Source organism: Podarcis pityusensis (assembly GCF_964106645.2).
Source record: "Podarcis pityusensis genome assembly, chromosome: 16".
In the NCBI taxonomy this organism is placed as follows: Eukaryota; Metazoa; Chordata; class Lepidosauria; order Squamata; family Lacertidae; genus Podarcis; species Podarcis pityusensis.
In genome coordinates, this window is record NC_138041.1 from 14,702,884 (window position 1) to 14,728,072 (window position 25,189).

At 47.6% G+C, this 25,189-nt stretch overlaps 1 protein-coding gene and 1 long non-coding RNA gene across 3 annotated transcripts; both read right to left on the minus strand.

The window, feature by feature from the left end:
- Positions 1-1,994: 1,994 nt before the first annotated feature.
- On the minus strand, positions 1,995-9,510 carry LOC308465532. The gene is made up of 2 exons (XR_013980494.1): positions 7,290-9,510; positions 1,995-6,914 (listed from the first exon to the last, which is right to left on the minus strand). It is a non-coding gene; the product is annotated as an uncharacterized lncRNA (long non-coding RNA).
- A 2,138-nt stretch (positions 9,511-11,648) lies between these two features.
- Positions 11,649-24,290, minus strand: CDC42EP2 (CDC42 effector protein 2). 2 transcript variants are annotated; one of them, XM_080985497.1, is made up of 3 exons: positions 24,189-24,290; positions 12,923-13,125; positions 11,649-12,743 (listed from the first exon to the last, which is right to left on the minus strand). In XM_080985497.1, the coding sequence occupies exon 3, from the start codon at positions 12,729-12,731 to the stop codon at positions 12,009-12,011; it is 723 nt and encodes a 240-aa protein (XP_080841623.1). In that variant the 5' UTR covers positions 12,732-12,743; positions 12,923-13,125; positions 24,189-24,290; the 3' UTR covers positions 11,649-12,008. The 2 variants fall into 2 exon arrangements, with proteins under 2 accessions (XP_080841623.1, XP_080841624.1); XM_080985498.1 differs by having other exon boundaries at positions 11,649-13,128; positions 24,189-24,245.
- Between the last annotated feature and the right edge of the window lie 899 nt (positions 24,291-25,189).

The window sequence follows — 25,189 nt, forward strand, 5'->3', positions numbered from 1 at the left end:
AATAAATTTCGCGGTCAAAGAGTCAGCCGCCGAGGACGCATGCGTGAATCTGGAAATATTTGGCGGGAAAACCATGTTGGTTGATGAGGGAACTAAAATACCGTAAATTTCGCTCTATAACACGCAGATTTTTTCTCCTAAAGAGTAAGGGGAAATGTCTGTGCGTGTTATTGAGCGAATGTGTGGACCCTGGCGCTGACTCGCCGGAGCGCAGGGGCAAAATAGGCAAAAATCAAGCAAAAAAAAGATCGGGCGGGCGGGCGGAGGGAAGGGGGAAGGCGGAAGCTTTCCTGCATTCTGCCTCAGGGTCTTACTGCCCACCCGCTTCTGTTGCTGCGTTTGCTCAAACTCAACAAAGAGCAGGGAATCCCCTGCCCTCCTGGCAAGCAGAGGGTTAAGGAAAGGATCGAGTCCTTCCTTCTAATTCTTTCCTAGTCACACTGCGTGCAGGCTCCAGCCCACCACTTCCTCCTCTCCGTGCTCTAGGGACTCGCAGGCAGCCGAAAAGCAAAAGCATGCAGGTGGAGAGAGAGAGAGAGAGAGAGAGAGAGAGAGAGGGCTGGCTTGGGTGGGGGGGGGGGACTTTTGCTTTACAATGGTAGGTTTCTCATTTCTTTTCCAAAAGCAGAGAGCCCTGCCCCCAGGCCCCCTCCAAATTACAGCTTCTCCAAGCAATGTACTGCTGGAGGGAGACAGTATGCTTGTTTGGAAGAGAAACCCTGCTTCCCTGCTCGTAAGTAACAGCAGGCTGGATTGCAGAGTGAGACATGGAAATCTCTGGATTTATATGCTGTATATCAAATATCTTAATCTATACTTTCTACACGCGGCTGGTAAATCAGAATCTCCTGAGCCAGGAGGATTACAGCATCTCTCCTCTCCCCTTCATTAAAAGCCTAATACTCTTCTTTGAAGTATAACGTGAGCATGTTTTTTATATATATTTTTTAAAGTTCTTTTCCTCATTGTGCGCTATACACTGATAATTGCTGCCACAATAACAATTGATTGAAAATGGAATTTAGTCTCCCCCCCCCCCCATAGAGAGCTGTTCTTCAAACGTTTAGCCTTAATACAGTGGCTGATGTAATACCCTTCTGCTTCACTAGGCATTTTATATAGGGACATTAAAATTGATTTTCTATATCTTGGCAGATGAAAAAAAGTGTGTTACATGCCCTATTGCCCAAAAGTGTGCAAGCACAGAGCAAAGGTTGCAGTGACAGAGGTGGCCAAAAAAGAAATACCGTAAATAAAAAAGAAATCATACTTCGTATATCCTGTCTGGCTTGGGGGGGGGGGGCTTTTGCTTTCCTTCCCTCCCCATTTAAAACGTGGTGACAAAGCACGGATCCACATGGATCCTCAGGATTTTTGCACTGGGTCACCCCAAATTCACCATCAGATCACATTACATGTCCATGGCTACAGTCTGTACCAAAAAAATCACGCACCCACTGTTGCCTGGGGCTGCAATGGTGCAAAAACGTGGTTACAAAGCATGGATCCACATGGATCCTCAGGATTTTTGCATTGGGCTACTCCAAACTCACTGTCAGATCACATGTCTGTGGCCACAGCATGAACCACAAAAATCATACACCCACTGTTTCATTTAGAATATTTTTTTTTCTTGTTTTCCTCCTCTAAAAACTACGTGCGTGTTATGGTCTGGTGCGTGTTATAGAGCGAAAAATACGGTAAACAATTCAACTAAAATTCAAGATAGTAGCTGTCTTGGGCCAGATATTAATCTGTACAATTATATTTAATGATTTGTTCATATCGTATTTATCAAATTTCTTTACAGCCTTTCATCAGAGGATTACAGCGTGATATATTTAAAATATATAAACTCATAAATGCATAACATAGCAACAAACGAAAACAATAAACCCCACCTTGGCGTAAGGGTCAATTTGTTAAAATTATGTGTTGATGCATTAACACTTGTTAATAATATTTTAAAAGAGAGAGAGACATGTTGACCAGGATTCCTTTATTAATAAGGTATTTATTTAATAATATTTCAGTCTGCAAAAACAGTCCCCTACAACATCATAAATACATAACAGCAAAAAAAATGGGTTGGATCAAGCTCAAGTTCACATCCACACAATACAGGGCTTATTACAAAGGACCCCAGGAACTTGAAGCTGCTAAGGGACTGGGAAGTGTGGTTCTATGAAGGGGAAACTATGGTTCCCATATTTTTTAGAGGAAACTAGGGGCTTTGAATGTGCCTGCAACATTGCAATATGTGAGGCAATCCTACCACAGCTTGCAGAAGCCTTCTTTGCAGAAACTAGAGGGAAGGGTCTTTTTGGTGATGGCACCCATGCTATGGAATCACCTCACTGAAAACAGGCAAGTGCCAATGGTGATGTGCTTCCTCCGCTTGCTGAAAACCTTTTTAGTCATGAAGGCCTTTGAGGCCTATTAGTACCCATTGTTGCATGTTTAGTTGCATTATTAGTTTACTTCAGGGATAGCCAACATGGTGCCCTCCATATATTTTTGGACTACACCTCCCAGAACCCCAGCAACCATGGATGGTGGTCAGGGATGGTGGGAGCTGTTGTCCATCAATATTTGGGAGCACCATGTCGGCTACCCCCCATTTTACTGCATTGATTTTAATGAATGTATTTTAGATAGCTGTAAGTTGTCTTGATATTTTGGAATGTTTACCCTTTTCCCAGGCTTTGGAATGACTAGGATGAAAACAGACGCTTTTTGCTGCTGTTATTGGGGGTTGCAGTTTTTATGAACGGCATGTGTTTTTGTGTAAATGTGATTTTATTATGATGCATTTTTACGTATACTTCTGCTGTTAAATATGTTGCAAGTCTCTGAGAGATCTTGGGTTGTATTCAATGTTACTCATACTTGGAGTAGATCCACGGCAATCAAGAGATTTCAGTTAGTCATGCCCCTTAATTTCAAAAGGATACAATCCCTTTAATGTAACAAGCAACTAATAATAATAATAATAAATTAATAAATAATATTGTTTATCTGCTAACTAAAGGAAAGGCCTAAGCACTCAGAAAGGAAACAAAGTGCATAATCTAGCACTTAATGTTTCCTGAGACATGTCTGTTGGGTAAAAACAACATTCTTTTGGTACGAGTGGATTCCTCCAGTAGGGATATATTTCGTGCCATGGGCTTTCTGCTGGCCAGCTGCATCTAGACACTTTCTTGGCATATTTCATAGGAAAAGAATGAGAAATCAACATTCCCCCCTCCTCTGACATTCTGCTTTGTTTTTCTTATAAACTTCCTTTAGACATAATCAAGCCGTTGTCACTGCAAATAACTTAAGAGCCCTGCTAGGAAAGCTTCATCTAGTCCAGGGGTCTGCAACCCGCGGCTCCGGAGCCACATGTGGCTCTTTTACACCTTTGCCGTGGCTCCAGGGCGGATACTAGCGAGGGGAGGAGGCGCATTGTGCGCCCCGACACTCCCCACTGTGGTGGGCGCTGTACTGGCTGTGACGTCGCATGGGGGCGGTGCGTGCGTTAGTCACGCACCGTCCCGACGTCACCTTCCCGGTTTTGCGGCTCCCAGGTTTTTTTTCTTCGGAAACGGGTCCAAGTGGCTCTTTTTGTCTTAAAGGTTGCAGACCCCTGATAGTCCCAGCCCCTTGTCTCCAGTTCAAATTTGGAGGTAGACTGGTTCTGAACTGGAGGTTGCATTCAGCTATTAGGATCAATCATTGCTGCCAAATCTACTATTAATTTATCTATATGGGTGGGGAATCTCAGGCCTGGGGGCCAAATGTGACTGTCCAGGTCTCTATATCTGGTTCTCAAAACTCTCCCCAGAGTTGGGCCCTGCCCAACACCCTTATTTATTGTTTTTGATGGCTGGAATGAGCCCTTGGGCTCTGATAATGCTTCTTGCTTGACTGGATAGAGGACAGAGAGGGGTGTGTGGGTGTAGAAACTAGCCTACTGCACTAAGGTGGACGTTAACATTCATTGCTCTGCCCTCTTTTGCCAGCATGTGGCTGCCAGGAAGTTGCCCGGAAAGAAATGCAGCCCTCAAGACTGAAAAAGAAAACTTCCCCCATATGCTTCCAATATGCATTTTCAATTAATGCACATGAGCCCAGTTGCCAGCAAGTAAAAGGTCTTGATAGGCACAGTGGTCTGGCACTTTCGTCTTGAGCAGACACATCTGGGATCAAGCTGTAGAAAAACAAACATCTAGAGATGAGCGAAGAAACGAAGGAAGTTACCAGTGATGAAACAGATGCAGCTGGGACATCTCGGCTGTGGAACTCTCCTTGTAACTGCCCCTTTCCAGCAATAATTCTTGCAAAACTTTAGCGGGCCAAAATGCGAGGGAGAAGATTCAAAAGGGACTAGACCCCAGCTGATGGGAGTTGTAGTCCAACAACATCAGGAGGGAGCCGGGCTGGCGAATGCTGCTCTGGAGCTTACTGGATAAAGTCACATCGCTCCCAAGTGATCCCAAGAGAGGCTTGACAGGTCTCACAGCTTAATCTGAAGTTTCAGGATTTTAGCATCAGGGTCTTAAGGAAAAGGAGTGACATCTCAGGATATGGCCTAGAATAGGAATGGGGAACCTGATTTCTGTCCCTCCAGATGTGGTCAGACTCCAACTCCCATCATCCCTGATTGCTACCTATTCTGACCCAGGAGAAAACGTATTAGTTGTTCCAACCCCATGGGCTGTAAAAGTTTCCACGGCCCTGGACTGGATGACCTCCCTTCCAACTTTCTGTCGTCCCCCACAACTCACCCGTTGCTGCTGACCCTTGCTCCACCCCATGAAGCAATGTCTCTCACCACCACCCCCATTGCGTGTGTATGGACACAGTTCCTTCTTTCGCAACAGCTTGGAGGGTTGGAAATCGTGCTTTTGCATTTTGAGAAAGTTTAAGGACACCGCAGGCAGACACTGCTGATTTTGCAAGGGAATGCAGAGAGAGAGGTAAGGGCCGGAAGGGAGGGGCTCTGAGACAGGGCCGCGGGGTTGCCAAGGAGTCAGAACCAAACAAAGGAAGCCCTAGCAAGCTGCTGGGAGAACATCTGAACCCGGGACAAGGGCCTGGTCCACAACTCTGCCAATGAGTCACTCCTGCCCCTGGACAGTGGGGAAAGAGGAAGGAAGAGGGTGAGAAGATGTAAGGGAAAGAAGAGTCACTTGCAAACTGGACTTCTTCCAAAGGAGATTCTTCTAGTACTGAAAGGCTCAGGAGGATGGCTTCAACCCAAGTCTTTCCATCTTGGAGCAGAACCCTTTCCACAAGGACTTTCCCTTTCCCAGATGGGACCATATACACATATATGTGTCTGGGGAGGGGAACACTTTGCATATTGCAAATAACTCGGGGGCACCCTTGGGTGCAGTGTTGAAGAGCAAGGGTGGGGAACCTAAGGCTTGGGAGCTGGATGTGGTGCCCCAAGCTTGCCTGTATGCATAGGAGAAATCTCCTAGGGGGATGAGGTCCCTTTGCACCCCCAAAATAAAGTATTTCAGGGGGCCGGGGGGGCAAAATTAATGGGCATTGCCATTCAAATAGTGTGCGTGCACCACATCAAGTGATCGATTGTGTGGGGCGGGGCTTACCTGCCACCCAATATTGTTTTTCAAGTTGGCACCCCTGTCTGTATGGAAGATAGTGAGGGGCATGTAAAAACTAGCCTACCATACAAAAGGTAAAATAGGTACATTTGTTGCTCCACCCCCATTTGCCTCTGCCTTGTTGTTGTTGTTGTTGTTGTTGTTTAGTCGTTTAGTCGTGTCCGACTCTTCGTGACCCCATGGACCAGAGCACGCCAGGCACTTCTGTCTTCCACTGCCTCCCGCAGTTTGGTCAAACTCATGCTGGTAGCTTCGAGAACACTGTCCAACCATCTTGTCCTCTGTCGTCCCCTTCTCCTTGTGCCCTCCATCTTTCCCAACATCAGGGTCTTTTCCAGGGAGTCTTCTCTTCTCATGAGGTGGCCAAAGTATTGGAGCCTCAGCTTCACGATCTGTCCTTCCAGTGTGCACTCAGGGCTGATTTCCTTAAGAATGTAGAGGTTTGATCTTCTTGCAGTCCATGGGACTCTCAAGAGTCTCCTCCAGCACCATAATTCAAAAGCACCAATTCTTCGGCGATCAGCCTTCTTTATGGTCCAGCTCTCACTTCCATACATCACTACTGGGAAAACCATAGCTTTTACTACACGGACCTTTGTTGGCAAGGTGATGTCTCTACTTTGCCTCTGCCTTAGATTAGGGCAAATGATTTGTCCACCTAGCCCTGTATTGTGTGAGGTGGAGAGATGTTTTTCAGCTCATGTGCCAGTGGTGGGTGTGGCCTGACATGCCCCGCCCCCAACCCATGCAGGCAAGCAAGAGATATCAGCACACTTCAAGAACATGTCAGCCTGGATAGCGCAGTTGGTTAGAGTGTGATGCTGTTAATGCCAGGGTTCTAGGTTTGATCCCTGTATGGGACAGCTGCATATTCCTGCATTGCAGGGGGTTGGACTTAGGAGATCCTCAGGGTCCCTTCCAACTCTTACGTTTCTATCCCAGGCAGGTTAGAGCTGGTGAGGGGTGTGTGGCTTGGATAGTCCTGAGGTCTGGATAGAGATATCTGGAGGACCACATTCCCACCTACTGTACTGCCTTGTCTACCTGATTCTTGCTTAACAAGCATCTGGCTGACAGCTGTGAGAGCAAGATGCTGGACCACATGGACTGTTGGCTTGGACTAGCTGGGCTTTTCTAATGGTCTTATTCCTGAGATTGAAGTTGGGGCCTTCTGCATGCAAGGTAGGTGTTCTGCCACAGTGATCCACTGATCTACTAGGGAAGTGGTAGAAGATGAACACAAGCTGCTGTTTTAGACTAGGTTGAACAATTGGTCCATTGCAATCCAGTGTTTGGCTGCCCTAGTTGCTCTTCAGGATAAGGTAAAGGTAAAGGTACCCCTGCCCGTATGGGCCAGTCTTGACAGACTCTAGGGTTGTGCACTCATCACACTCTATAGGCCAGGAGCCAGCGCTGTCCGCAGACGCTTCCGGGTCACGTGGCCAGCGTGACAAGCTGCATCTGGCGAGCCAGCGCAGCACACGGAACGCCGTTTACCTTCCCGCTGGTAAGCGGTCCCTATTTATCTACTTGCACCCAGGGGTGCTTTCGAACTGCTAGGTTGGCAGGCGCTGGGACCGAACGACGGGAGCGCACCCCACCGCGGGGATTCGAACCGCCGACCATGCGATCGGCAAGTCCTAGGCGCCGAGGTTTTACCCACAGTGCCACCCGCGTCCCTCGCTCTTCAGGATATTAGAGACAAAAGGGGCCTTTCAAGAAACTTCATTCACCATTAGGGATGGGCAAACCTATCAATTTCGGTTGCTCTTTGTTTCTCATTTTTCCAACCTTAACTTTAGTTCTCCACATCCATTTGCGATTCCCCCCCCCCCAAGTCGTCATGAAATTTCATCAGCACTGTTGCACAAATTTCTGCTTACATGAATTTTTGTTTGCAATTTTGAGCAATAAACAGATTTTTGCAAAGCAATTTCCCCACACACAATACATTATTATGCCGTTTTCACTGAGATATGCATTTATGTGCACACTTTAGGATATTCATTTGTGCACACGTTACTGGGGCTGGAGAATCACATTGCAAAATTCAGAACTGTGCAAATTTTGAAGGATGGCTTCATTTCTGACCAAGTTAGGTAGATCGACCATCCAAAGCAAAATGAACCAAATTTCTCTGCCATATTCCTTCATCATCAGTGCTAAAGAGTCCCCTGTCTGTGCCCACTCTCCTGCTACTGCAAAAACCCTCAATTTACTGCATTCAGAGAATATACTGAGAAACTGGAGGAGGTGAGGAGAATGGCAGGTCCGGGGTTCACCTCGGGTTCAAATCCATTTGTGCGCTTGACTTTGGTGAGGGGGAAACCCATGGCAACGAAGGCACTGGTCCGTCATGACTGCTGTGCCATCTCCATGGCCACGGAGACCATAGAAGAGTTACGGAAAGGGAGAGAGGGAGAAAGCAACAGATGCTGCCTGGTTGTAACAGGCTGGCTTTTTCACACAAGCCAGTCTTGCTGGTTCCAGAAATTTACCTCCCATTTGTTCTCGCGAACAATCGGCTTGCAGGCCGTTGGGGGGGGGGGCAAACAAAAAGCTTGCAAAAAGGGAATCGGAAAGCATGAGAGGCAGTAATTTTGCAAAAAGCGAAAGAGAAAAGGTGGGGGCTTCACTCTGGGAGCTGGAGAGAGGGGTTTGGATATAATGAATAGAATCAAAGCTGCAAAGAACTGCTGTCTCCAGTCTCCCCCAGTTAGAGAATGTTCTGCTTTCAGGGTAGAAAACAAAACACTACACTTGGGTTATATTTGGCAAACAAGCCATGTTTGCAATGTTTCCATCACCACCAAGGCATACACATTGCTTCACTTCTTCAAAGCCCAATTTTTCTGTGAACCCCACCCCCTCAACACACACACACAGAGAGAGAGAGAGAGAGAGAGAGAGAGAGAGAGAGAGAGTGTGTGTGTGTCAAATAATCCACAATGGGCTTTCATGCTATTTTTAAATAAGTTTAATATCTGTTGCAGGGGAGCCCAAATATGATCAGGACTGCAGTGATGGCAGAGGAGGCGTTAACTCTCATCCCTGTGGCGATTTTCTCCCACATATGGGTACCTATGCTTTTTCATTAAAGCTGCAAAGAGCTACTTCAGGAGAGCCATTTGCAATGGGAAATTGAAGCTCCCCAAACCCCAGAATTGTGCTTCCAAAGGGTTTCTCCCTCCCACTGTAAAACTCAAAAAAACAACAACAACCCAACCTGGATCTCCCATAGCACATCCTAAAGCATAAGAGCAGCCTTTTGGATCGGGCCAAAGGCCCATCTAGTCCAGCATCCTGCTCTCACAGAAGCCAGCCAGATACTGGTGGGAAGCTGCCAAACAGGACCCGAGTGCAGTAGCACTCTCCCTACCTGTGATTCATAGAATTGTAGAGTTGGAAGGGACCACAGGGGTCATCTAGTCCAACCACCTGCTATGCAAGAATCTTTTGCCCAATTCCCGACAACTAGAAATTCAGAAGCACACTGCCTCTAACAGTGGAGGCAGAACACAGCAATTGTGGCTAGAAGCCATTGATCTCATGATGAATTGGTCCAGTCCTCCTAAGTTACTCATGATGGTCACCATCACTGTCTCCTGTGGGAGTGAGTTCCATAGTTTAACTATGCACTGCATAAAGAAGTACCATCTTTTGTCTGTCCTGAATCCTCAAATATTCACTGGAAAGTAGCCACTAAGCACACATGTGCTTGCCCATCAGCCTTGCCTCTCCCCTGTGGATAGCTCAGTTGTCATCAGTAAAATCAGGGTCATGGGTTCAAGCTCCACATTGGGTGAAAGATTGCAAGGGGTTGGTCTGGATGACCCTTGTGGTCCCTTCCAGCTCTACAGTTCTAGGATTCCCTCCTCCTTTCATGCTGTTTGTCTCCTTCTTTTTAACAGTTCATACACAGCACAGATGGGGAAACTTATTTCAGCCTGAGGGCCAAATTCCCTTCTGGGCAGCCTTCCAGGGGCCACGTGCGTGAGGTGTGCAGGGCCAGAAGCAAAAGTGGCCAGAGCAACTAATTGAAATGTTACCTTTGCAGTTTCTACACCACGTTCTCTGGCTAGGCAAGCAGGAAGCATCATCAGTGTTCGAAGACACACTTCAGTCAAGCAAAAACAGAGGAAATGTACGAAGCAGCACCAGTCCTGGGGAGGCCCTGAGGGCCAGACAGAGAACTCTGAGGGCTCCTGGGCCCAAGGCTCCCCACCCCTCCCTGATATAAGTTGCTGGTGCTGTATCATAAATAGCTTGGGGGGGGGGACATAAAAATAAAGATTTGCAATATTCGAATTCAGGGCCCCTTTTGAATTTGTCTAAATCCAACATAGCTTTCTAGTGAATTTTGGAGAACCCACAGTGAAACACCACAGATTGGAGTATCCAATTCTTGGAACAAACCCAGTACGCATCTGGCAAGGAGTCAGTCCTCGAGGAAGCCATGCTATCAAGGAGAGATTTTTAAACTTGGCTTAAGGCCAAAGATGCTCCAAAGAAGCTGCAGCAGCCGTCTCTGCCCAAAAGTCACTTGGGGTGCTGAAAATGGCTTTCCTGGAGAAGCCTGCCCCTATTCGAGAGTCACCTTTTGTCATGTGCCGTGGGACTGACAGCATCCTAGCATCCTAGCATCCTGATGGGGTCCCCTTGCGAAGCGGCCTTTGCAGCGACAGATGGGCCGGATGAGAAACGGCTGCCAAACAGCCAGTTGCCTGGGGACAATGCCAGGCCACGGTTTGTTAGTTTAACAAGCCTCTATTTATTCTTCCCCTGAAGATGCTGAAATGGGGCTTTGTCTGCTATGCTGGACAGCCGACTACAGATGCGGCCAGGATGGTGCAGGAAAAACCAAGCACAGGAACGGCCAAAAGAGGAGAGCCGCAGCCACGAGGCAACCCTCTCTTCTGAACAATATAAGCATATACTGTAACAGGAATTCAGGAAGCTGCCTTATACCATTGGTCCATCTCACTATTATCCACATTGACAAGCAGTAACTTTCTTGAAATTCAGGCAATGGTCTCTCTCCTGTGCTACCTGGAGATGCCAGGGATTGATTGAACCAAGGATCTTTTGCTTGCAGAGTTTGTGCTCTGCCACTGACATGCAGCCCTTCTGCTAAAAAGAAAGTAAGATTCCAGTCCTCATGGTTCTGAATAAAGAGTGGATTCCAAAAGGGACACAGGGAGCTGTCTTCTCCTAAATCAAAACATGGGTTTAACTAGCTCACTGATGGGCAGTGGCTCCCGGCAGTTTCAAACAGAGGTCCTTCCCATGCCTACCTGGAGATGCCAGGTGTTGAACCTGGGACTTCTGCATGCAAAACAAGTGCTCCACAGCTAAACCACAGTCCTCTCTATGCTATTGGCTGCTAGGTCACCAATGAGGAGTGTTGGCCGGTAAATAAACCAATTTAACATCCCATCTTTCTTCCATCAGAGAAGGAGAAACACACACAGGGGAAATGGAAATAGTATTAACTATGGACTAAGGTTCAGATCTTGGCGTTTCTAGTTAAAAGGATCAGGTAGCAAGTGATGGGAAAGGCACCTTCTCTGCTTAGGACCCTGCCATCAGTCAGAGCAGATGATCCTGATCTAGATAAATAAATAGTGTGATGTGTTATAAGGCAGCTCCCTAAACTGCACCAGCCACAGCCAACCTGTATGACTCAGAATCTTTTCCCATGAAATTCCAGCACAGGAATGCCTCCCTATTCATTAACATGACCATATTACCAGCTTAAGAACTTAAATGAGATCTCCTGACTCGTTTACATTCCAAGGCTAGAAACATGACTTCCTCCTCCCTCCAGCACGGGACAATCTCTGACAACTGCTCAGAGCGCCGTGCCGCCCTTCCCATCAATGAGCAGCGCAACATCGTCCCCGCCACTCCCGCTACAAAGAATGTACAACAACACACACCTCTTCACTGTTGAGGTTTTCTTCCCCAACCCATCAATTAACCATCAGCTTTTCAGGATCCACACCCATAACATTTGTTCACGAGGGTAACTTAACAGATGCTTATTAATTTATTGCTTTGCTTCCAATACAAGTTTCAGTAGAAGGGTGTGTTTTTATGTGTGTAGAGCCTGCCAAGAGCACACAAGACAGGGACCCATCTCAGCTTTTGTCGAAACGGAGTGCTGCATAGTAAGGAGGAAAGCCTGCATTCTGCAAGATGCTCTTTGAAAGCTGGGAGGAATTATATTACTAGTGAAGCTGCACCAAAGGATCTCACACAGGTGTGCACGCACATCCATGCCTGCACACGCACCCCCAGTCACCCAATTTAACAGCAAAACACTCTCTTATGTACAAAAAGGCTGCGCTTTCAAAGTCACAGGTCCCCCTCCGCCGGCCGCCTTTCTCATTACGTCAGGATTTCCTGTCTGCCGGAATCCTGCAATGGTGCACCCACATCTGCCGTCTGGTGCTTCTCCATCACCTGCAGGACGTCGTCCAAAATCGACGGCCCCAAGTCCACGTGAAGGGAGAGCAGGGAGCCCGCATGGGACATGAAAGCCTTGTCTTTGTTTTCTTCCCCTGAGAACCCATTCACAGAGGCCGGGCACTTGCCGTTGGCGGTGCCAAGGGGTTCCGAAGTCCTAGCAGACACAGTGCAGGGAGGACTCAGCGCAAGGTCATTCGTCTGGGGAGCGGCTTGGGCTTTGTCGTCGAGATGCAGGCGCGGCGGTTTGGGCGGGGCTTGAGCAGAAGGCAAGGTCAGCGCCTGCAAGCCACCGATGACCGGCAGGGAGATGGCGTTTTTGAGGAGAGGGGAGGGGATGTCCAAAGGCGGCGGCTCATAACCGGAGATGGTAGCGGTCCTCGAGAACTCGAAGGGCACCATGTACTGGCTGGTGCCACCTGGACTCACGTTGCCCTCTGTCCTGGGCAGGAGGTGGAACTTCCCTTGGAGAAATGAGATGTCACCAAACATGTCGTTCTCCCCACCGCTGCCGATATGAATCGTGTGCCGGAAGTCCCCTAGCGGTGGGCTGATCATGTCTGAAGAGAGGATGTCTCGCAGTTTCTCCTTCTTGCCCCTCCTGCTTCCTCTTTTCAGGTAGATGGGCACTTTGGTGGTGGACATCTTTGTCGACTGCTGTAAAGGAGGGGAGGGGGGAAGAAGAAGGGCCGTTCAGTGCTGGCACTTCAGATTCAAAACAATCATCGTCAAGTCAAAACCAGGCTGGTTAAAAGGTGAAGAGTCCTTGCAAGACAGGAGGCTATCAGCCACAATGGGATCGGCTTTCAGTTGGGCATGAGCCACTAACAAATTACCTAGAGGTAAGTTGATTCTGCTGGTAGGACGTGATCTAACGAAGGATTCCCCGGCAGCTGTGCACCTGAGAAGTTCTCCAACGCAGAGGCCGAGCCACGGGAGATTCCAACAGAACTTCAAGAAGTCAATACAAGAGGGAAACCCCAGAGCCACCTCAGGCTGGATAAATTCCTTCCTTCATAACCAGAATCTGTGTGCAGTTCTGCTAAGGAAGAAGAAAAGAGTGATTGAAATTAAGTTAAGAATTCTGTTTTAACAATCGTCAGTTGTAATTTAAGCCCAACCATAGAGGGATGGACTACATCTCAAGGGTAGAGCATCTGCTTTGCATGCAGAAGGTCCCAGCTTCAATCCCTGATGGGGAATCCTATTCACCCAGAGGACCACATTCCCTTCTGAGAACCCTATTTCTTTGGTGGGCGGGGCCAGAAGCAAAAGTGGGTGGAGCAATGAGCACACATTTTACCTTTGTGCAGCAGGCTAGTTTCTACACCAGGTGTTGGGAATCTTTGGCCCTCCAGGTATTGCTGAGCTACTATTCCCATCAGCCATCGCAAGCATGGCCAATGGCCAAGGATGATGGGAGTTGTAGTTTAGGAGTTTTTTTAGGGCTGAAGGTTCCCCCCACATATTCTACACTCAACCCCTCTCTATCCTCCCTCCAGGCAAGCATTATCAGACTACACTCAGCCCAAGCAAAAACACGGCTGGTGAGGAGCATGGCCGGGGGAGAGTCCCGAGGAGGACCACATAGGGAGACTTGGAGGGCCACATCCATTCTCTAGGCCTGTGGTTCCTCATCCCTGAACTAAGAGCTCTCTTTGCTCACCTCATAAGGGCCAAATCTGAAACCTGTGTTGTTTGGGGTTGGAAGCACTTCTTGCTGCCTTGGGCCCGTCCAAGTCATCTCCCTCTCCTTCCCAGAATGCCTTCAGGAAGGGCTGGTGTGACCAGGCAGGAGACACTTCCTATTCATCTGACCCCCTCCCCAGGCATAGAGTGAGGAAAAGGAGCAGCAATGTCCCCATGAAGAGCCTGGCTGCTGGATCAGACCAAAGGCCAGCAACAACAACAACAACAACAACAATCATAATATTATACACCATTAGGCACCAGGCCTTTGCCTGATTAACACATTATACCCCTTTTAGATGTTTGTGGAAGGGGGTCAATCATCCCATTCTTACAGTGGCCAGCCAGCTGCCCATTGGGAGCCCCACTACACAGGACCTGAGGGCCAACAGCGCTCTCCCAGTTTTGAATTCCCAGTAACTGATATTCAGAGCAATACTTTTGCTGCTCATTTTAAAACAGATTTTCTCTTCACTGTGTTTGTTCAGTTTTTCGAGCACCACTTAGAGGCAGAGGTGGCAATTAAGCAGCATACAGTGGTACCTCGGGTTAAGTACTTAATTCGTTCCGGAGGTCCGTTCTTAACCTGAAACTGTTCTTAACCTGAAGCACCACTTTAGCTAATGGGGCCTCCTGCTGCCGCCGCGCCGCTGAAGCACGATTTCTGTTCTCATCCTGAAGCAAAGTTCTTAACCTGAAGCACTATTTCTGGGTTAGTGGAGTCTGTAACCTGAAGCGTATGTAACCTGAGGTACCACTGTACCTGTTTTTGAAATAAATAACAACCAAAACGGCTGATCCCAGCGCATTTGGCAGGGGCCCTGCTCCCTGAGGCATTAAAAAGCAAGGACACCCCAGTCCATGTGGCCTGGCCGGGTCTCAACAAGCGAGAGCGTTCTGCGGCCGACTCGAAACAGGTGGCTGCTCTGTCAGGGGTGGGCTGATGGATAAAGCGGCCTTTTGTCTGAGCGCCTGGCAGGGCGCTGGTGCACACCAAAGCCTCAAGAGCATTGGCTCGGCGCACTGCTGACAGAGCAGGTTATCACGAGCAACTGTTTAACGGATGAGCCAGGAAGGGAAGGATTTAAAAGGGGAAACGGGCCTCATTTGCAACAACCGCAGAAAAGCAATCCAGGCAGCTTTCTCTCTCTCTCTCTCTCTCTCTCTCTCTCTTTGCAAGCGGAGGGTACACAACAGAGAACAATACACCAGCGGCTGAAAGAAGCTGGGCCTACAGCTCCGATGCGCTGCTTTGGACAATCGCCACTTGTTCTCTTGCCCCGCCAAATGCCACACACAAACAGCCATGCCTCTGGGCTCAAAAGCACCTCCGCCGAGGTCACCAACCCAGAAAAAGCAGCACAGCTTGAAGCAACAGCAGCGGCAGATTTGAGGTTTTCCTCCAGACTTCCTCCAAAGAGGTTAGACGGGTCAGAGTTCATTGGTTAGAGCACCTGCTTTGCAGGCAGAAGGTATCGGGTTCAATTCCTGGTATCTCCAGGTAAGGTAAAGGTAAAGGGACCCCTGACTATTAGGTCCAGTCGTGGTTGACTCTGGGGTTGCGGTGCTGATCTCGCTTTATTGGCCGAGGGAGCCGGCGTACAGCTTCCGGGTCATGTGGCCAGCATAACTAAGCCGCTTCTGGTGAACCAGAGCAGCGCACGGAAACACCATTTACCTTCCCGCTGGAGCGGTACCTATTTATCTAATTGCACTTTGACGTGCTTTCGAACTGCTAGGTTGGCAGGAGCAGTCCCGACTCAAATCCAGGAGAGCTGCTGGCAGTTGGCGTGGACCAGGCTTCTCCAACCAGATGCCCACCGGGCGCTTTGGACTACAAGGCCTATCAACCCCAATCAGCAACTGTCAAGAATGATGGGAGATGTAGACCAACAGCATCTGAGGAGCACCAGGTTGGGAAAGGCCAGTGCAGGGCTTGGTAGCAAGCGATTTTCTACATACCTAGGGCTTAATCTGCACCATAGATTTAAAGTGTACGATACCACTTGAAACAGCCATGGCTTCTGCCAAAGAACCTTGGGAACTGTAGTTTCTTGAAGATGCCGAGAGTTGGTAGGACACTCCCCTCACAGAGCTATAATTCCCAGAGTCCCCTGTGAAGAGGGATTAATTGTTAAACCACTCTAGGAATTGTAGCTCTGTGAGGGGAATAGGGGGCCTCAGATGGCAGCTCCCTTGACAAACTGCAACTCCCAGGATTCTCTGAGGGGAAAGTCCTGGCTGGTTTTTTTGGGGGGGACGCCATGATTCATCCTTAAATGTATAGTGCAGATGGGGCCTAGGTTAGGCAGAGGATGTGAACATCCACCCTTAAAAAGCCAAAAATATCCAGGGACTAACAAGGTTTCCCATTTATCCTGCCCCCACCCCCTCCCGCCCCCCACCCGATTTAAATTTTGCAAACCCACAAAAAGAGTGTATGGGGAATTTGCAATACATTTCTAATGGGTTCCCTGCCTGTGCAACCGACCCCACGTTCTTCCAAGATTCCACTAGGTGGCTGTGTAAGTCCAGGTAAGTCACATTTCTCAAAGGAGCAACTCTGGCTCCTCTGAAGAGCAACCACAAACCACCAACCAATTCTTTAAACCAGAGATAAGGAACCTGTGGCTTTCCCGATACTGTTGGGCTTCCAACTTCCTTGATCTTTGCCCATGTTGTCTAGGGCAGATGGGAACATAGACCATGAGACAAGGAACAAATTCCGGTTCACATTTGTCCCTTTAGAAAACGGACCATTTCAGGTTTACAGTTCAATTCAAGTTCGTCCCAATCATCCTCGGCAATTTTCTCCATGGCATTCATAATGCTACAAGTTGCTGAGCTAAAGTGTAAAAAGGACTGAAGACTAAGGAAACGTCCGTGTAGAGGAAATGTGAATCGTTTCACTTATTTTGTTTATATTTATTGCCAGCACTTATGCCCTTTCAGGTTAAAGGCTGAAGAGACTAAAACCTGAAAAAACACAATAAGAGAATGAACTTGAACTAGAAATTGTCCCAAGTTCTACTGCAAAAAGAAGAACTTAATTCATGTTTAGTTCACCTGGCAATTGTGGGAACTTTCAGGTGTATTTCAGAGATTTTTTTAAAAAAATTCAGCAAACTTCGTTAGACCAAACTAATTCATCCCAAGCACCGAGTACACCTATATCCCACCCTCGTCTCCAAAGATATCAGGGCAGGGTACTGGCTAACTTATCTGCCTCTTATCTTTGCAACAACCATACGTGAGGATGAAAGAGACAGGTCAATTTGAACCTGGGTCTTCCAAATCCTATTCAGACACACTCTAACCCCCAGGCCACACTGGTTTGCAATTAGCCTAGCTGGCACTGCTTCCTAAGATTCTCTGTGCAAACTGAATCCCTATCAAGTTGCAGTTCTCTGACCAAAGACTAACTTCTGATTAGACATGCACAAGACTGGAACACTGAACCGTTATTAAGACAGTGGTGCAGTCGTGGCTTCCCATTCCAAGCTACTTGGGCACTGCACTCACCAAGGGTGCTGCTTCCAGGTGGCTTTCAATCGTATACCGCCAAATTCAGGTTGCACAAGTCGATTTGGAGCTCTTGCACAACCAACACACTGTCCATCCCCATGCCACAGAAATCCAACTTTTTGCAGAGAAAATGCATCAACCCTTGCTTGATGAAACGTCATCTAAACTCCCCAAAAATCTGAATGAATGCTCAGGAAACAGGTTGCACGCCATATAATCTCCCTGCAAACAGATTGGGATGAACGTTCCACATTTTCACCAAAAAGGACACGCACTTTCATCCCTTGTAACCTTTTGCCTCCCCCATCCTTCCCTCCTTTGGTTCTCTCCCCATCAATGAATTTTAGATTGTGATATCAGCCAATCTAAAATTGCCCATGGGGTATCACCTCCGGCCAAGGCACAACAGATAACAACAACAATCAGGGGAAAGAAAGACGTAACATCTTGCAAGGACAGGAAGAAATACCAAGGACAATATAATTGCCACCCACAAAAAGAACAAGGATACAGTTTGAGTTCCTCACTTGAAGTTTTATAAATCATTTAATGTGTTGACACGAATAGAAGTTATTAATATTGCAGTGGTTGAAGAAGGGATTATTATTATGACCGGAATGTAATGAAATCTAATAAGATTTTGGAACGCAGAAATAAAGAAAACCATCAAATCTAGAATGTGGGGGCCCTCACTCTAACTAAATTATATAATTCGCTAATTGAATGATTGGTATTAATGATTGTAGTATAAATTGGTATTGTTATAATGAGGCTATTATTGGACTGTAATTGAAAACTAATAAAAATTTATTACAAAAAATAATAATATTGGAACGGGTGCCAAATTGAATAAAATATGGGGGGAGGAGGTAAACTGCACGCTACATAATCAATCGCATGACGCAGTGCACAGACACCTTTTTAATGGCAACACTCATCAACTTATGGGGAGGGCAAAGGGACCTCAAGCCCTAGGAGTCAGCTCCTATGGATTGGAAAGAGCTCAGGGCAGGGACCCGGCCTTTGCTGCTTATGTTACAGTGAGCTGTGCACCAATTAATGGTGCTGAATAAATGCAGTACAAAGGAAGCGAGAGCAGGTGGCAACAGCAGCAGCAACAAAGGCTTGCAAGTGATCATGAAAGCACTTTTCGAGCAGTTTGAAGATGCACCTCGAGGTGTCAGAGCAGCTGCACAGAGGGAGAACAAGAATGAGATGGGCAGACACTTGCTACAGGGTTGTTTTAGCCTGGAGAAATGGCAGCCTGACGTTCTTCAAAGACCAGAAAGGCTGCCATATAAAAAGAAGGCAAAGACTTCTTCCCCAGGGTGCAGCAGGACTAGATTTAAAATGGACTGAAGTTAGAAAGGAGATTTTGGTTGAACTTTGGGGGCAGGGCTCTGCTTTTTACTGTGCATTAGTGATTGTTTGCGCTCACGATGGAAGTTACCTGCGATTTCACTTTCAGGACAATTTGCACCCGCCAAAGTTGCAGAGCAGCTTTCCAATCGGGGAATGTCCCATAACTTCCTGCTGAAATTCTGTAACTTTTAGTACCGCAAATGTACCAGAGGGGAGGGGGCCCATTGTCCCGCTCTGGGGCTGGTCCACACTACCGCTCGGTCCGTGACTAGAAAGCACAAGTCCAAGCTGTTTCATGCTTGACCCACCCTTTCTAGTCATAGGTCTAAATGGTTTTCCCCCTGCCACACTCCTTAGGGAAAACCTGCTCTTCAGTGCTAAACCAGAGCAAACTCGAATTGCTGTTTGCTCTGATTGAGCACTAAAAAGCACTTTCCCCCAGGATGAAAACAGCAGGGCTAGAGGCAGTGTGGATGAGCCCCTTGTTGCACTATAGCTCAAAGTACGCCCTTGCAGACAACAGTGGAATGATGTGGCCTGTATAAATCCACTATCATTGCATCAATGAAATGTTGCACAATGCACTCGTAAAGGGCGGTCAGAATACTCTGTATTACTGATCCTTTATTACTATGTTACTGGATTAGCATTTTAGATATTTTTAATTATACAGTATTTTTAAAAAAATTCTGGTTTTAGTTTTTTCATTTGCTGTATCAAGATGTCATCAGATGTCAAGGAGATAAAGAACTACACAGCTTCTAGAAGACATCTAAAGGCAGCCCTGTATCGGGAAGTTTTAAATGTTTGAGACTTTACTATGTTTTTATATGTGCTGTAAACTGCCTAGAGTGGCTGGGGAAACCCAGACAGATGGGCAGGGTATAAATAATAAAATTAGTATTAGGTTTTTTTGAAGGTAAAAAGCCACTGACAAATAAATAATAGTAATAATAATAATAATAATAATATGGTAGCTTCCTAGTCCTACCACTAACTGCCTAGAAATCTGCCAGGAAATCCATATCTACTTTCTGCGTGCTATGTCAGTGGAAGTCTTCCAGCAGAGGCTTGACCATGCGCTCATGGGGTGACCTTCGCCTGGATTTCCTGCCTCTAGCAGCGGAATGGGCTGTATGAGGCCTCCTTCAACTTTAGGGTCCTGTGAATCAGTGTTAGAAACTCAGATACATGGCTCCTTAAACCAGGGTTTAAGGCTACAGCCATCAAAACGGAATGTCTAGTTGCCATTTTGGGACCAGACAGCTCAAAAGTCATATTTTTTAATACGACTTTTTGATTTCTGAAATTCGCTCCGATAAAATATCACGGATAGAATTTTACAGGTTGTGTTGTTAGTGTGTGAAAACAGGCAAGAACCAAGGATCCCCAAGCATGATGGTGAAGACATCAGGCACCATCCTGGCACCCAGGTATTTTCACTTGGATGCTGCTGTCTGTGAAAAGCAATATTGGGAGGCTGTGAAACTGCAGCAAAATGTGCTCAACTCCTTCCCTGCAGACTGTTTCTTTCTGATCCAAGCCGCCTTTCCGCTTGCTAGCACTCATGACAGCTAAATAAACCCCCACATGGTCAGAGGCTTTATACTGCTGACCAACAGAGGATGAGGGACACATGAACGGCAGAAGGCTACTGTCTCCATGCTCTGCTTAGATGGATTTCCTGGAGGCATTTGGCCAACCAGGGGTTAGAAACAGGATACTGGACATCTAAGAGAATTGGGTGACCTATTCCAATAGGAATTATCAAAGAGAACCTCCATACTCAGATGCAGTCCATCTCCAAGAACCCAGGTGTTAGGGAGATGAACAACAGAGGGTGGCTAAAGCAGTCTGAACACTTGCAAGCAGAACACCAATGTTAAAAACCACCATCAAATCACAGCTCACCTCCATTTACACAGGTGTGTTCTCCTGCAATTTGTTCTTCCCCCCATGAAAAAAACAACCCTGAAGTTTCATGAGGACCAGCACCTTAAACCAACCTGATCTGTGATTTTTACTGTGCAGTAAAAACTTTGTTTTTTTAGGAGATCCCATGTAAAAATTCTAGAGACTCCGTTTTCATTTTACCACACCTGATGTTTATCCAGCCCCCTTGGGAAAGTGACGGGGGTGGGGGGTGTTTGTCTGTCAGCAGGTAAGGAGATGGGGAGAGCAGGGCGCACTGCCTCCAAATGTGCCCACAGGTCCAAACATGCCAACCACCCATGTTTCCTGCTTTTACCACTGTCCCCATTCGAAGCACAGGAGGACTCCCATATGAGTACATAAAGACATATGCACAGGGAGAGAAGCATGGGAACCCATGGGAATTTTCCCCTGGCAAGGATGCAGGCAGAGCAAAACACTGAATGAAGAGAGTGGGCTAACACCTCACAAAACCAACGAGAATTGTTCCCGGACATTTGCCTAGCGATTGAAAACGCTTATGAAGAGAAGGCTTCCATCCAGCTTCCTCTGCCCCCCTCCCCCGGCACGATGTCATTTATGTGCCGTGCCCAGTTAGCCCACCCACCTACCCCTCTGTATCCATTTCAGACTACCCACAGCCCAAGTAGCATCCAAAGATAGCTCCAGCAGAGGGGAGCGGGTTTCTAAAGTTACAAAACAGCTCCCCGCCCTCCGCCAAGGTATTGTCCAATCTAAGATCCTGATGCAAGTTTCACGTGTGCTCACCTGTTCTGTGAAATCAATGCCATTCAATTCGGATGGGTCTTTAATAGCTGGGCAGCAAGGGAAAGGGCTATATATTGGGGGCAATTTGGGGAGGGGGGTGAAAGAAGGGTGGACACTTGCAGAGGGCTTTATATAGCCCAGAAGATGAATCTCTGGGGGGTCTGGTGGTGGGGAGAGAGAGAGAGAAAGCACTACAATGACGCCAGCTTCTAAACCCGAGAGTTTATAGTTACTCTGCCAGGCCTGGAAGCTCAGAGACGCCCTCCTGACCACCACACCCCTGTTGTAAAAGGTCCAAGATTTATTTCACACACACACACACACACACACACACACACACACAAATGTAGCTGCCAGGTTCCATTCCTTAAATACAGAGAGGTGTGGAAAGCCGGGCCAAGACAGATGGGAACAGACATGTCTGCTTGCCATCTGGCCAGTTTTTAATTTATATTTAAGAGAGAGAGAGAGATTGGTTGTTGTTTTTCACTTTTCTTTTCTTTTTTTAAAAAAAGAGATCTGTCTTCTGCCCCTGTATTATTCCAGAATTATCACAGTTAAAACAAAACAGCTGACATTACATGATCAAGTGTTCCTTTCTAAAATGCAAAGTGCCAGGGTTCCAACGTAGCCAGCAAAGCCCAGCCTGAGCTGTTCTTATGCCTTCTACTTACTTCATTTGCTTCCAAGGCCATCCCAGAATAAATATCCCCTGGGCTACTTGCAAACAAGGCAATGGGCTGCATCCAATGCTATTCCTACTCAGAGGAGACCCACTGAAGTTAATGGGGATGAGTAACTTAGGCCCATTCGATTCTCTGGGAAGACCTTAGTTGAACACAACCCAATATTAAAAACAGTATGCTATTGTAAAAAAACAATAAAAGAAAGCAAGCAGTCGAGGATAGGAAGAAATGAGGAGGGGAAATTGTTCACATGAGCTGGATGAGCATCTAAGTGCAGGTAAGGGTGAACAAAATGAATAAAATGGGGTTGGCACACTAGGGATACAAGGAACAGCTAAAGCAGCTTTTGTCAGCCTGATGCCACCCAGATGGTTTGGACCAGTAAAAAACATCTGGAGGGCACACAGTTGACAAAGGTTGGACTAAAGCATTTTTGACAGAGGCAGAGAAACTTTTTTTCTAATGAGGGCAATGTTCTGGGCAAGGAGAAAACTTGACAGGGGCACATGACGGTGGAGTTGGCACCAAGAAAAATGGGAAGGATATCCCTTTCTCTCTTTTTCCACCATCTCTTTTCCTCTCTCCCTTTTACCACCCCATCCATCCTATTTCCCCCCACTGCCACCTGCATGAAATTAGACCGAGGGCCAAATGTGGCCCTCAGGGTGCCTCCACCCTCAATTTAGTGCTGTGTAGCTTAGAAAGAGACAACAGGAAGAGGGGAGAGGGTCACCTAATAAAGTTTGACAGGCAGCACATTGAGAATGAGACACTTCTTTGCACAGCATGTTTAACTTAGTAGAAACTCCAGCCACAAGATGTTGCAATGGCAGGGACCACTGCCCAAAATGGCTGGGGTGTGGGGAAGAGGCAATAAATTCTGGGTTGGGGGGGGTTATCAGAGGCTATGAGTCAGGATTGTTAAAGAGAACCTCCCCGTCTGCTAAAAGAGAACTAGCAAAAAATAAATAAAGCGGGAAAGGGCTGTTGAATTTGCACCCTGCTATCAGGATTACCAGGGAGATCTGAGCAGCATCTGTCAGAAATAAGACTGGGGTCGTCCTCACGTAAAAATAAGGCCCACTGGACTCAACGGGTCTTCCTTCCGGATAGATATGTACAGGATTGTATCACTGGTGGACCTTTTTGCAAGTTTTCTGTGACCCTCCTTAGATCCAGTTGCTTCTGCTGCTGCGGCTATAGACACAGGAGCAGAGGCTGGTAAAGGTTGTTGGCAAAAAGTTGCCGGATGCGAAGTGAAGTTCTCTGCCTCGCACCCCCCCCCCCCGGTTGCTCAGGGAGGGGCTAGGAAGTAAGCAAACCCCACCAGCCGCTCTCCGCACTCCTTCCAGTAAACTCTCGTTATTATGGCACACGCTGAATGTTGGATCCCCGGAGGGGAAGCTGGGAGAACCCGGAGCCAAGCTCTGTATCCTCCTTAGACACCCCGCGCCCGCCCCGCCGCGTGGCTCCCTAACCATTGCGCGCAGCGCCCGCCGCAAAACACACACACACACACACCCCGTTCTAATTACTCTAGAATGATCTCAAACCCGCCAACTCTTGACATCTCCAAGGGATAAGAAGCAGGGAAGTTGAAGGCACCTCTAACGACTCAGGAGCAGCTAACCCAAAACAGCACCCCCACCCCCAAAAAACTTTCCACCCCGCCCAGTATATATCTTTTAAAAAACGGTGTTCATACTTCGCGACTGGGTCTGTGCTGTAGAATGGGGAACGATCAACGCGGAGGAAGGGTCGGGGGTGAACAGAGTCGGGTAGAAGGAAAAGAGAGATCCCCCGGTTAGATTTTTACCAGGTAGGAACTGCAACCCTTGAGCCTCTGAACATGTGCAGAGTGCCTTCCCCAAACACTGCAAATCCCCCTCTCCCTACAACACCAGCAGCATAAGTTGGGCAAACCCTGAACCCCGGCATCTCTTCAGGGCGTTGTCAATGGGATGGATCCCTACCCAAGAGCCCACAATGATCTGGATCCCCACAATAAATAGAGCCCCCCTAAAGATGTTGCGGGTCAGGGACGCAGCTTTTAACCAGGTCTCCCTTCCACCCTCAACACTCCGTATTTTTGAAGGCAGTTTCCTCGTTCTCCTCTCCCAATGCGAAGCCGTTTACTCACCCCGGGCTCGCAGCTGGGCGGCGCCGGCTGCTCCCTTTCCTGCGGCAACTGACGAGCAAAGAAAGAGCGAGCTCCACTAGCCTGCAATTGCCACCCACCACAAAGCCCCGCCTCCCCGAGGCCACCAGCCAATCCAAGACGGCTGCTCTGAGCCGCAAGCCCCGCCCTTCTCTCAGACTCCTCCCCTCGTCGCTTTTCTGCTTTTTTCTTTTTTAAATTGCATATTGCAACAGTCTTTTAAGGAAGCGAAACCCCTGGGCTTGTTGTGACTCAAGAGCCCCTGAGCGTGTGCAGATTTTGATTTTCGCTGCAGCCGAAGAAAGGCTACTTACAATCCCAGACTTTCCTCCAGGGGAAAGGACGATAGTTCAGCGCTGACGGCAGGGGCTTTTTGGGTTGCAGAAAAACCCAAATTCAATCTCAGGAATCTCATATAGAAAATTATCAAGCAGCCTGTGATGGGAAAGACCCGTCTCTGTGATCCTGGATAGCTGCAGCCAGAAAGAGTGGGAAATCCTGAGCTATATAGCTTCCTGTGTGTCCTGTAGAAATACCAGCAGCATGGAAATTCAAGAGGTGGTATTTATTTTCCTCCTTTCCTGGGGTTTTAAGTTGCCTTCTTCAGCTGTAGTCAAAGTTCCTCTGCACATGCTCAGGGGCTGTGATATGTTAAGCAGTAACAACCAAAACCAGATCCTTGAAAAAGCGTGGCACACCCCCAAGTAATCACATCCTGGGTTATTGGTTTGAGCTCCACGTTGGGCAAAAGATTCCTGCATTGTAGGGGGTTGAACCCTCGCGGTCCCTTCCAACTCTACAATTCTATGAACTCCCACAAACATGAAATTCGGAGTCCGATCAGAATGCACTATTCTGGGTTGATGACATCCCTGATACTGCTCTTTTGAATTGTTCCCTTAACACAGGTGCCCTGCACCAGACACCTACTGCCTGTCCAGGAAAGAAAGAGAGCTCTGAAAACCCAAAAGCAGATACAGTGG

Excerpts from the sequence above, each read along its gene's own strand:
- CDC42EP2 (XM_080985497.1), bottom strand. The coding sequence starts at position 12,731 with ATGTCCACCACCAAAGTGCCCATCTACCTGAAAAGAGGAAGCAGGAGG.